This window comes from Microtus ochrogaster (genome assembly GCF_000317375.1).
Source record: "Microtus ochrogaster isolate Prairie Vole_2 chromosome 6 unlocalized genomic scaffold, MicOch1.0 chr6_random_2, whole genome shotgun sequence".
Lineage (NCBI taxonomy): Eukaryota > Metazoa > Chordata > Mammalia > Rodentia > Cricetidae > Microtus > Microtus ochrogaster.
This window is the reverse complement of record NW_004949095.1, coordinates 8,365,864-8,379,806: the sequence shown is the minus strand read 5'-3', so window position 1 is coordinate 8,379,806 and position 13,943 is coordinate 8,365,864. Positions and strand designations below refer to the sequence as shown.

The 13,943-nt window shown below is 34.2% G+C and overlaps 1 protein-coding gene across 4 annotated transcripts in view; it reads right to left on the bottom strand.

Moving 5' to 3' along the window:
* The window catches only part of Cop1 (COP1, E3 ubiquitin ligase), a 139,842-nt gene that overhangs the window by 70,456 nt on the left and 55,443 nt on the right, over nucleotides 1-13,943 (bottom strand). For all 4 annotated transcript variants that reach the window (XM_026787619.1, XM_026787620.1, XM_026787621.1 and 1 more), the window contains 2 exons: nucleotides 10,974-11,088; nucleotides 6,831-6,966 (listed from right to left, as the gene is read on the bottom strand). In XM_026787619.1, coding sequence (XP_026643420.1) covers nucleotides 6,831-6,966; nucleotides 10,974-11,088 — 251 coding nt within the window. The remainder of the gene's footprint in view (nucleotides 1-6,830; nucleotides 6,967-10,973; nucleotides 11,089-13,943) is intronic.

Here is a 13,943-nt window from a genome sequence, read left to right as displayed (position 1 = left end):
TATTGGTGTTCTGATAAAACTTTATTTATAAGGACCTATGTAGTTCAGTTAGCATAGTGCCTTCCTAGCATCTAGGAAGTTCTGGGTTCCATCCCAGCAATGTACAAAGATGGGTAGTACATGCCTGAAATCCTAGCACTCAAAATGGAGGTATGAGGGTCTGAAATCAAAAGATCATCCTTGGCCACACAGCAAGAAAAGCCTACCTTATCTCAACAAAATAAAAAGCACCATGAACTTATTTATGGGAACTGAAATTGAAATTTCATATAAACCTCACACCAAAAAAATAGTACTTTATTTTCAACATTTTCAGTGTAAAACCTATTCTTGCTTGTGGACTACCTAAAATGAGGTAATGGAGTGGGACTGTCTAGCAGGTATTTGCTGACAATTACTCTGACTTAATGGATGTACTCATTACATTAAGAAGTATAAATTGAGGCTACATTTTAAAGTCCCAATATATTTTTATCTGATTATTTTATCAGTTGGTTCATTTTGCCTTTAGTTTTATAAGTCCAAGAAAGCTTGTTTTAAAACAATTACTTTCTACAGCATTTCCTCTGACATTCCCTCTGGCTATCAGCAAATAGCTGGAACAAATACAGACCTGACAGACTATAATGAAACACTGCGAAGAATGTCAAGTGCTTAGTGTGGTAAAATGTCCTTTTCCTTAGGGCAATTAAAACTCAAGTTGTATCCTGAAACCGTTAAAGATCAATGCACTGATAAATCAACTCTTATCAAAGTCTGCAAAGCGTATATGATGTCATAAGCTATATTCATTTATACCAGTGGTTCTTAAGACCCCTTTGAGAGTTGAATAATCTTTTCATAGGGGTTGCTTAAGATCAACAGAAATACAGATATTTACAATTAGATTCATAACAGTAGCAAACTTCCAGTTATGAAGTAGCAACAAAAATAATTTTATGAGGAAGTGCATTAAAGGGTTGCAGCATTAAGATGGTTGAAAACTACTGATTTAAATCAACTGAGTGGTAAACTCACTTATCCTAAACTGTCCTCTTCTATGCATAGTAAAGCTATCCTCTGTAGATTCTATAAACCAGAAATCTTTGATAAAATGACAGTAACTTCTAAAATTAAAGGTCAATAAAATCTACGAAAGCAGAAAAAGCCAAAATATATTTTGTCTATGATCTTTTATCCTATCGGAAATGTGTACTTAGTAATATTAGGATTAAATAGAGAGCAATTATGAAAGCAATTATTTCAATTCTACACTTCTGACTGAAGTAGAAAATATTTCTCAGTAGTGTTCTCAAGTAGTACTTACAAATATTAAATAAAAATGTCACTACTACAATGCTTCACACAAAATAAAACTATAATTTAAACAATCTGTCATACAACTGATGGCTAAATTTAAAGCAAATAATTATAGCCTAGAAATATTTCTTCATGAATATTAAAAATTTTGTTCCCATAATATTAGTTAATAAGGCAGATGTAACAAATAATAAGCTGGGTAGAGGAGACAGCAATGAAGTGTTTGTGTATATACATGAGGCGCCAACACACAAACACACGCACACACACATGGGCATGCACAAACACGCACACAAAGAAAGACAAGAAACTCATTTCCTATTTCCCATTAAGAGAAGCAGATAAAACACTAAAGAAAAACCTAAAAATCAGCTAAATCCTGTTATACAATCAATGAGAGGGAATTTAAATGAAAATGGCTCTTATTGTAAAACATAAATAGAAATGCAACGGGAAGTTTTAAATAAAAAACCAATATAACTTTGAACATAAGACAGAGGGTGGGGATAAAACTCAGTGGCAGAATAACTGACTGCAATGTGTAATATCTTAGATTCTCTCCACACCACCAGAGTAAAAAGTGACTAAAACATTGAAGACCTCTATTACGTGATTTCTTGCTTCACTTTCTGAACTATAATAACCAATACAAAGCATTTTGACAGTATCTTTTGATCACATAATTTTACAAATTTTATTTTGGTGGTGCTAAAGATATAACTCAAGGTCTCATCACACATTATGTTTTCTAGAAGATTAAGAAGTTCCCTCCTAAGGACCCAGACCTGGAGATCAATTGTCATTATAAACTGCCAGTGTTTGTATTAACGAACTCTGCTGTGAAATGCAGTGAGTGGCCCATGATCCCCTAAGCAACTACTCTGAAAACAGATCTCTAGCAACGGGTTTTCTAAGTCCTATAGTAGATTGTCAATTGTTGTTCTGAGGGCTGTATTTCTTCTGAAAAGATAGAATACTATTACCAGTTAATTAGCGACTTAATATTTGTGGGACAAAAATACTAGAATAATTTTCTGATCTCATTTCAACTCAATTAAATAAAATTAACTGAATTTATTTCTAGTTAGGCTAGACAATTAAGAGAAAGTGCCTTACCCCCACTCCCTAAAAAACTGACAGAAGTTCCTATCCCCATTTCAAATTACGCGCTACACTCTAAGCATTTATAATAATTTTCTCCCATAGAGACCATATGAATATATGTAAATACTTTTTGCTATATTTCTCTTGTATATTTTTATCCAGAGAAAGCAAAATTAAATTTTACCTTCCTCTAAACTTGTTATGTACAAACATGCCAGTTTTCAACAACAATTTCTATAACGTAGGAGCCCGCTCCTACAATTAAGCTAGATCCTGGATAGGGGATCCTCGAGGCCAAAGAAAAGTCAGATGAAAGAAACCAAAGACAGGATAGAATTGGGAGGTCTTGTCTGGTCATGCCGAAGCAGCCAAACGGCCCAGAGTTTATTTAGAACTTGCTTATATACAAAAACAGAGTAAAACACAGCACAGACAGTCAGTCAATTTTTGTCCTTGAGTGAGTAGCCTCCTCTTGAATATGTGCTTGCTGCTCAGAGGCAGCCTTTTTATCTTGAGGTTTGTTGCCAGCAGTATACTTTTTTATTAGATAGAGTGTCTTTTACAGGATAAATTAGAAGTCTCTCATATCCCTCAAGGTTATTGGAAAAAGCAGAGCAGGCAAGCTTGAACTCAAATGACTTTTTAAAGTGAGAAATGACTCCAGATAGAAACTGAGTCACACGTGGGCTTCCCACGCTACAACACTAAAAACTTTTCTAAGAAATTACTTTTTGACTTAGTGGGAATTTTTTGTTTGTTTTGCTTTTGTCGTTGCGCTTTTTAACAGTCTCACTCTAGAGCCAGGCTGAACCAAACTCAAAGCAGACTAGGAAAGCTTGCCTTCAGAGGAAAACTTCAAAGCCATAGTAGGAAGCAGCCGATTTACCAATGACCAAAAGGGCTCTCCTTGAGACTGTTTTTTTTTTCCCCTGCAGTCATTCATTCACTCAGCAAATATCTGTCACTAAGTAACTACCATGTGCCAGACCTAGGAATACAGCAAGAACTCAGATAGGTAAGAACCCTTTCTAATGAAGTTTTCAGCCTCAAATATAGTTGTAATATACTGCTTTTGAACACTGGCCCTAGAAAACATTCCTGAAGGAAATCTTGTCCTATGCATTCCTGCTCAAAAAGAAAATATATGAAAATAATTTTATGGTTGGGATCAGCACAACATGAAGAAATGTATTAAAGTATCGCATGCAGCATTAGGAAGTTGAGAACCACTGTACTATAGGAATGTGAAATTCAAACCAGAAATTCATGAAGCAACTTGTACTACTACTACATGCTGAGTTACATTAAAAGACACAATTTCAAGTCAATCCTCTCTGGTGGCCATAGAAAAACCTAATAAAAAACAAAATGTAAAATATGATATAACTGCTACATTTAAGGAAAAAGTAGGAAACATCTTTCCATGATCTGTTGTTAATTCAGGACCATATAAACAGGAGAACGAACTTGTATTAGCAACCAATTTCTAATCTTGTCAACTATGTAAACCCAGAAATAGTGTAAACAAATGCTGCCACCTTGTGGACTAATGGATCTGGGATTAACCTCAAGCAAAGAAAGGATTTCTGAAAAAGAGATGAACTTTAAGAGTGAGTACCAATGTTCTTTTTCTTTTGATCATAATATATTTCTGCTATAAAGAGAATTATTGGCTCTTTGTGTTGGGGAGAAATGAGATGATTAGGAATGCAGAGACAAGATTTCCTTCAGGAATCATTCAAGGCTTAGTGCTTTTCCTCTCAGATAAGAATCAGTGCAATAAGGTAATCAACACAACACAGATCTTACATTACTTTGATAAGAAAAATAATTTCTTGCTGGGCGGTGGTGGCGCACGCCTTTAATCCCAGCACTTAGGAGGCAAAGGCAGGCGGATCTCTGTGAGTTCGAGACCAGCCTGGTCTACAAGAGCTAGTTCCAGGACAAGCTCCAAAACAACAGAGAAACCCTGTCTCAAAAAGGCAAAAAAAAATAAAAAATAAAAAATAAAATAAAATAATTTCTTCTAGCCAACACTGTTTTTGTGGTTTTTAACCATCTTTCTGAAATTCATTAGCTTCAATATTAATTAAAAGGATTAAAACCTTAGAATAAATTTATTACCACTGTATATCAGAAGAGCAAAATGTCTTCAAAATTATGAAAATTTCAAAGCTCCTTCATTTTGGACTTCACCATCCTATCTTACTTCCTATTATTCTTCATCTGTCCAGTTTGCATAACACATTTCCAAATTTGGAAAAGTTTCATTAAGAAATGTTAATTCAGCATAATTGAGAGAAAATGATGAAGGATTTAAATTTGTAAAATTCTAATTTAAAATATGTAAATGTGACTGACCTCACTTTGAATGTCTAGAATTTCCAGTCTGAAATTCTATTTAATTTTAAGCTACTTCTGTTTTAGGATATAAAATGTTTTGACATGAATGTCTTGATATGGTAAAAAATTATTTAAGTACTTTTGTTAAATTCTGGAATATATTAAATTGAACAAAACTAGGTTTTAAAATGTTAAGAATATATTCCTGTTGAAACGGACTGACTATAGGTCTTAAATCCCTCAGACAGAGATGTTGCTTTTGCAATATGCTGTTTAAAAGAAATTTTGATCTTGTTTTTAACTGAATAGGAAAATATGACACATGATCAATCAACAATGTAAGGGACAGTAACTGGAATCACAACAGGGTCCAAATACTTTAGCCTGTGTGTAGTCCTATTATATTACATCAATATTACAAAATCTTTTGAGAGAGAGAGAGAGAGAGAGAGAGAGAGAGAGAGAGAGAGAGAGAGAGAGAGAGACTATCCCATTATATAGCAGATCTGCCTGCCTCTGCCTCCAGAATGCTGAGCTTTAAGACATGTGCCACCACACCAGCCTTCCTTTCATAGTTTTGGAATTTTGCACCTGAACAACATTTCTGAAGCATTTAACAACCTATGTCATATATTCTTATCAGAAGTTAAAAATTTATGTAATAATATTAACCTGTTACTATAGGATAGATTGTTTTATGAACTACCCAATTATATGTTAAAGACATGAAAGTAAGATTATGAGGCCTCCCGAATGTAATCAACTGTTTGTACCCTCTTCACTAGTATACATTTAGTTTAGATAACAGGTAATCAATGAAATTTTGTTAGAAGAATTATGCAATTAAATCAAGTTGAAATTCCACTGCAGCTTTAAATTCTATTCACCCAAGAAAAACTAAAATTTCCAAAAGGAATCAATGTAAGGATTTTTCATTTACAAGCAGCTAGAAAGCTCTGGAAAATTTCTTGCAATCTTGTTATCTTTAATGGCTCAGAGTTAAGGATTAATCTACATAAATGTAAAACAAACAAACGAACAAACAAAAACCTGCTCTAGCGTTCCCCATGAAAAGCATGCAAAAGTTTTAGTAACGTACAGGAGTTAAAATGGGACTGGGGTCAGGGAGTAGCTTAAGGGTACAGTCAGCAACAACAATAATAACCCAACTGGTCAAATTGTTCATCTGTTTAAAAATGTCTTTTAAGCCTATATTTATTCTAGTAAATTGGAATATTGACAATTTGTAGATACCAAGGGATTACTGAAAATGGGCTAAATGGTATACAACCTAGTGATTTTGCAATATCCATTATTTTAAGAAATGGAAAACTGCATATATTAGTGAAATTTGTGTCTGTTTCCAAGTAAACCCACATGTGTGCAGGTGAACAAATGTGCATACAAAAGTCAGAGTACAATTTTGTTTGCCATTCCTCAGGTATTGTCCACCTTTCTTTTAAGACAGGTTCTCTTCCAGGCCAAGAACTTGCCCGCACAGTAGCTCTGGTGTAATAAGCATGCACTACTATAACTGGCCTTCATTTCACATGGGTTCTGGGTAATAACTCAGGATCTCTTGCTTTTGAGGCAAACAATTATTGGCTGAGTTATAACACCAGCCCCCCAAAACATTTTTTAAATATACTCTTGTCAGTTTGTGCTTAATACAGTTAGACCACCTACAGTCTGTATCTCTGAAGTTCCCAAGTTATATGCTAATTGTACAAACTATATAATTACTTTGATCATATTCTTATCTTCAATGGAGTTTAACAGGAGTCAAACATTATATTCAGGAAAGAAATATACCAATTCTATCTAGACTTGCAAAAATCAAAGGGAGGACATAAGGAGCACCTTACAGCATTACACCAGACAACAGATACACAATTATGAAGAGAAGCTGCAGCCTTCTCTCAGATTGGTACCACTCAGTACTCCAATTTGCTAAATCTTAGTAACGGGAAGGCATTTAGCTCTTGAATTCCAAATTTCAGGGATGTTACAGCTGCTTCACAAATTTAGTAAGTTTGCTTCAATTTGAATAAGGGAACACAGTAAGAAGTGTACCAAATACTTACCTAGAAACTATGCTGGAACCATTATAGAGATCACTAGCATATGATAACGTGGCCAACGGTCTTACTGAGTTGTATCGAGTAAACTTGGACAAGCATTCCTGAAATTCATCTAACTGGCTTGCAGTTCTACTGTCATCTGTATCAAAAAAAAATGATAGTAAGTAAATGAATAACACTATAAAAGAAGTAAAGAACAATGTCCTCATATTAAATATTATCTTTCAAATAACAAATATTTTTAAAGATTCTAAAGAAGACCAGCACGCTCAAATTAACTAGGTGATCTTTAAACTTTAATAAAAATGGTCTACGGAGTCAATAAAGGCAATCTCCTCTACTTTGGTTCTAACTAACTACAGGGAATTAAATACTTTTTAAAACAGCTTCTAGTGAACAGAAATCAAATTGTTTCTTAAAATTAAATTCTGATTACCAATGTTGACAGTAAAGGAAGACTGATCTGGAGGAAGATCTACACATGACTTGGTATTTCTTAGTTTAACAAATGTGTTTATAAGGTTGAACATTTATCTCACATTTATGGTCAAAGTAAAATTATATAATAAGTATTAGGAAAAAGATTTGAAATTATCAAGTGTGCTGACATAACTGAAGTATTTTACAATGTATAAATTACTGATTCTCAAAGACAACTATAAAGACACTCAATAAAACACCAGACAAAGTCCCCTCCAGGTAATATACTCAAAACAGATATATGAGATTCAAATCAGAAAATTAACTTACAAGCATCTGGCAATTAATCTATTCACTAATAGAGGTATGCTTGCAGGAAACACAGATAATAAAGTACTCAGGTTTTAAAGGATATTGAAAATCTGATTTGTAAACTTTCCCCCAAAGAATTGAAAACACAGAACAAAAAATTACAACACAATTACTTTAGCTTTCTAAAGACCAAAATTTGAAATGATCTATTTTAACAGTATCTTCTCATAACTTCCTTCTTTTTGTCATTCACATACAAGCATATAGCACATCAACATAAACTTAGTGATTCCACTTATTACAAACTATCTGAAGTATAAGAGTAGGCATAATGAAATTAATATGCAAAAAGTACCGAACAAAAACAATTCTTTAAAAAATATCTTGACTTACATGACATAAAATCTAATACTTATAATAAAACCAAAGTCATTTAAAGAAATTAAACTTCGTCATTGATGCTGTCATAAATACTAAAGATTTAAGCAGTAAGTAAAAACAACCTAGACTAAAAGAGTCCAAGTTAGTGTGTTTTTATTCTAAAAACAATACAAGAATGACCTAGTTAGCATATGATATCATAACAGAAATAAAAGTCTTATTCCATAAAAGTTACAGTGGCACAGACCAAACAGATTTTAAATAAAACATGGGTTACAGAGCAGGCAATCACTAAAATCAACTACTACAGAATGCTATAGATGATTTTTATTTGTAATCCTATATTGTGAACTATTTAATAAGTACATGCAAGACAACTTATTTATTTATTCAGAAAAGTTTTTAATATTACTCTTCTTTCACATTTTGCCTTTAATTCCTACTAAGTACATAATCACAGGCATTCAAGAATGAATACTCTGTTGAAAAGCACAATTTGTTTCTAGTGTTCATGTACTCCTAGCTATCAATCAAGCTGATTAATACAAACATATTGCATTTTATAATAAAAAAAAAAACAGGGGCTACAGAGATGGCTCAGCATTAAAAGCACTTGTTGGGGATGACCTGGGTTTGGTTCCTAGTACCAACATGGTGATTTACAACCACTCATAATTCCAGTTACAGAGGACCTGAAGTCCTCTTCTGACCTCCACAGGCAGCAGAGGAGGCACACATGTGGTAAACAGATATACACGCAGCCAAAAATTCATATATGTAAAGCAAAACAAGTCTACAAACAAGTTCTTGCTATTTCAGTATCTAAGTGTAAACCAGTTCTTTTTCAAATATCTGGTTATAATGTTTGGATTTTGTCTGCTTGGCTGTTTTATGATCAACATCTGTCAGCCTATCACCTCTCCATCTTACTTATAGCTTAGAGAAGTAATTTTAATGTCTCTTTTCCTCTTGATGACATTGCATTTACATCCTGTTTAAATTACAATTAAGAGGTCAAGACATTAATATTCTAATAATTACCTGTCATTTTCACAACTGAAAAACAAGGTAGAGATGGAAAAATAATAAAGTGCAATCAACATTTTATGGACTCCACTGGTATAAGTGAAGGTTTCCTCCTAACTGTTGAAAGAACCTCATATTCAGTAGTACAGTTAAGGGTAGCCAATGTGCAAAGCTAGCATCAGTGAAGATTTCTAAAAACCAGAGACAACATGCTTTAAGTGTGCTCCTCGCCTATAAATCTACATCTTCTAGAACCAATTAACTGGTTACCACTTTTACTATTCATAGTAAGCATATCTGTGTTGTCAGTGACTTAATTCTATCTCAAGCTCTTTGTCATCTCTACTTTAAAGAAATTATCTCAGTATCTATCCTATGATCTATCATCTTCAGCATCAAAATAACAAGTCATGTTTAAAAGAGTCAACAATTCCCTGCCTGTTAAAATATAGTTAAGAGATTATTAATTTAACCACTCCTTATTGCAGTCTATATTCATAAACAATAATAGATACTTGATAAAGGACTTAAACCCTTGGCAGGCAATATTTTCATCCATAAAAAAGTTCACAATTTCAAACAGGCTTAAGAACAAACTTCAGCATTTCCCTAAATGTGTGTATATATGAATGCATGTATGTGTATAGGCTGGCCAGCAACTATACAGTCAAGGATAACCTTGCACTTCAAATCCTATTGGCTCTAACTCTTAAAGGAGGATTGCAGGCCAAGCACACCATGCTTATTTTTACTTTTAAATATAGTATTGGCAATCAAATTCAGGATTCTGCATGTTATGCAAGCATTCTACCAACTGAGCCACATACTTAGCCTGCATGAATCAGTATTTTTTCTCCATCACCAATTATGAGGTAAATTTATCAACAAGATCTAAACCGTCTATATACTATCTTATAAAGTGTTGATTCATTCAGGATAAAAATCATAACTCAGTTTTCAATAACCAGTATACTACCAGACAATTTTCCCCTGGATGTTTTTCATTTACAACAGGCATACTACTAATGGAATCCTAACATGTTGGACACCTAACATGTACTAAGCACTGTGTTCTAAACACTTCACCTATAACTATTTTTTATTTATTTGTGTGTTTGTGTGTGTGTGTGCATGTGTGTGCAAGTGCGCGCACATGTGCTGTTGATCAACAGAGGTTAGAAGGCGGATCCTGTGGTGCTGAAGTTACAGGCAACAGAATTGGGAACTGAATTTGGGTCCTCGGGAAGAACAGCAAGTACTCGACACCATCTGTCCATGCCCTCATGTATAATGCTTTAAACACTTGTGGGCTTATTACTAATACCCACAGCTCATAGATGAATAAAGATGTTGAGAAAAATTGAAGAACAATCTTATTCCTCTAAAATTAAAATATCTTATGTTATCATGTCCATGTGGTCCTATGCTATTTTGTATGTTTCTAATTATTTTTTAGTTAATTTATTTGCCTAAACTCAATCTAAGTCCCCACTTAGAACATTCTCTTATGTCTTTCATTTTCACTTATTCCAGATTTTTCACACGCAGTTGTACCAATGAATACTGCACATTTGTAGCACATGGTACACATGAAATTATTAACTGCTGCTTTGCCTACAGATTTATAATATCCCACCTCATGATAAATAAGAACCAATTCTTCCATCTTTTAATCCTCAGTACAAAGAAAAGTGTTTAAAACTTATTAACGTTGAATAGGAGTTAATTAAATAGAACTTGTTTTTGCTAGGTACATATCCATGGTTATTTTTTCAAATTTTATATAGTTTGCTCTAGAAAGAATAAACATTCCTGAATGAGAAACAGAGATTACCAATAGAAAATAGCATTCTTCATGATCTCTAAGACCCTCCACACTATGGATAAGACTGCCAAAAAAATAGAATTTGCTTTGACATTAGAACTTTTCATATATCTAGCATATGAACCTGTACATACATCTGAAGAATGATTTTCAGACATGTCTGAGAAATCCTGAGCATGTACCTGAGATACGAGACATCCTTGTAGAAAAATAACACTGCTCTAAGTCTTCAAAATGAGCAGTGAGTCGCTTTCGTCTTGATGCTAATGTGCTGTTATACCAAGGCTGTTTCTTTGTCTAAGGTGATAAGAAAAGACACTTACAACTCGATGTAATCCACATTCTTACACAGAATAGCCAAATGCTTACTTATGGACTTTCAAATAAAGTGAACACAAATGGTGAAAACCTATAATTCTCAGACCTATACTTCCAATTTTTCTTTTCAAGTAAATACTTAAGATGGAGAGTAATCCTCTCAAAGAATAATTAAGAAATAAAAATGAAACATTCTTTTTAAAACAGTGATGTGAAGGTGATAGAGATCAGCTGGAAAAGTGCTCATTTGTCATGCACAATGCCCTGGTTTCCACTCCCTGTACCACATAAAATTGACAGTGGTGGCCAAGGCCTGTAAACTTGGTACTTAGAAGGAAAAGGCAGAAGGATGAGTGGTTCTGAGTTAACCTTGGCTATATAGCAAGTTTAAGGATTAGCCTGGGCTACAGAAGACTGTCTCCAAAGTGTTTAAAAAAAAAAACAACCCACCACCACCAACAAAAACAGAGAGCAATAAGGAAAAAAAAACAAGAAAAAAGAAATGAGAGAGATTCATCAGCTAAATGAGATACAATAAGAAAAAGATTAAATATAATTTTCTACCCCTCAACATACTTCGAAAACATTCAATTCAAATCGCTATAGTGATTGTTTTTGTTGTTGTTTTTTGTTTTTCGAGACAGGGTTTCTCTGTAGCTTTGGAGACTGTCCTGGAACTAGCTCTTGTAGACCAGGCTAGCCTCGAATTTACAGAGATCCGCCTGCCTCTGTCTCCCAGGATTAAAGGCGTGCACCACCACTGCCCGATCCTATAGTGATTTTGTAGGCACCAAATCTGCAACATCCAGAAATAATTATTTCTTCTATGAACTACTCTTCTAATCCAAAGCTTTACGGATTCACCTCTTTAGCCCTTATTAAGATCATAAAATGTAGCCTTTATTATGCCTGGACCCTTGTATACAAACTATTTTATTATTCTGTGATGAAGCAGGAAATATGTATGAAGCACTTTACAAGTGAGTGTACTTAAATTTACTCTTAGTTGCTGTTATCATGGAATATAAGAATAACAATTCATAAGGAAGCACTGAATAAAAGAAAAAATGGTAAATATAAATTTCCCCCTACCAGGGACAGAGAAAAATAGTTGAATTGGTAAGATGTTTGCCGTGCAACCATGGTGATTTGTTTGATCCCCAGAACCCACTTTAAAAAGCTCTGTATAGTGGAACACACTTGGTATCCCACTGTTGGGAAGGAAGAAATAGGTGGATTGGACTTCACTGGCCAGCCAGACTAACCTATTCAGTGAGCTCCAGGCCAACGAGAGATCCTGCCTCAAAAGAGAAAACAAAAAACTTTGGGGGTTAATACTTCGCTCTTTGCCACCATGCCCTCCATTGCAGAACAGACTGTGACACCAAAATGTGAGGAGGATTGGGGTAGAGAGAAGAAACCCTCTCTAAGTTGTTATCATTACTTATTTTGAGAAAACAAGAAAACTGTCATTTGCCAACCTTCTCTCTCATTAGAGGCAGAAAAAAACCCTCAGACTGGTTCTTTAAAACCAAGTGTACAGTCCTATCTATCATCATATCCCTACAAGTAACATTATGCAGACTGCGTGGACATATTTATACACTTAGGAATATAAATGATAAAAAGAAAGGCATGAATTTGAGAGCAAGGGAGGTTAATGGGAGAGGCTGGAAGGAGGAAAGAAAAGGAAGAAAATTATACAATTATATTTTAATTTAAAGAATTGTAAAAAATAGAAGAAAACATCTTCAACATGATCAGGGGCATCTACAGAAATAAAATCCTAATATAACAGGTTAAGGTTAGGAGGGAAAGGGAAAGAACAAAGAAAAGAGCACCGAGTAAGAAGGAAAAGGTACAGGAGGAAATAAATGCAGGGAGAATAGAGACATTAAAATTGTAAATCAAAACTCACTTTTGTCAAACCCCAAGAAGGAGAGCCAGGAAAGCCACTCAGGGTTTTCCTGCATCACTGACTGCATCACAAAAAACTGCTAGAATCACAATTTGATTGATAGAATCACAACAAAAATTATTTATGGGAGAGTGAAGAATTAGCCCTCACAGCTGCCTGTTCAAGCTTAGGTCAATCCCATTCTTGTCAGTTGACCTTGAGTCAAAGACAGTAATTTCAGGACAAATGGGGTAACCCTTTTCATTTTACCTGTAGAACTGCCTATGTTCCCTCTGCACATAATTTACTATGGAACACAATGCTCATTTTTTTCCTTATTTTAAATGAATTTTTAAATTTTTTTTAAAGAAAGATAACAATTTTTTTTCGTTATACATACCAATCCATGCTCCCACTCCCTCTTCTCCTCCCATTCCCTCCATATACCCCCCACCACACCCCCATCCACTCTTCAGAGAGGGTAAGGCACATTGCTTTGGGGAAGGTCCTGAAGAATAACTTATCTCTGTTGACAAAACCAATAGGAACATGTCTATACAAATTTAAATGAAAATTTCATAGGATACCCATGCAACTATCAGAAAAATAAATCATATTAAGATGACAAGATATAAAAGATAATTAGCATAAGTTATGTAAGACCTCTATATTATAAGTACAAATATATTAGTTTCTGTTTTACAATTATATCTTAGTCCATGATAATCTCAAATTAAGTGTCATTTTAAAAATGTATTTTTAACAGTAAATTTTCAATATTTAAACTTCTTAGCAATAAACATCCAAAAACATGAGCACTATAATAAAATCATCCATCAGCCCTCTCTTGGATAGTTTCTAATGTAAAGGCGGGGTCTGGGTTGAGAGAGAGAGAGAGAGAGAGAGAGAGAGAGAGAGAGAGAGAGAGAGAGAGAGA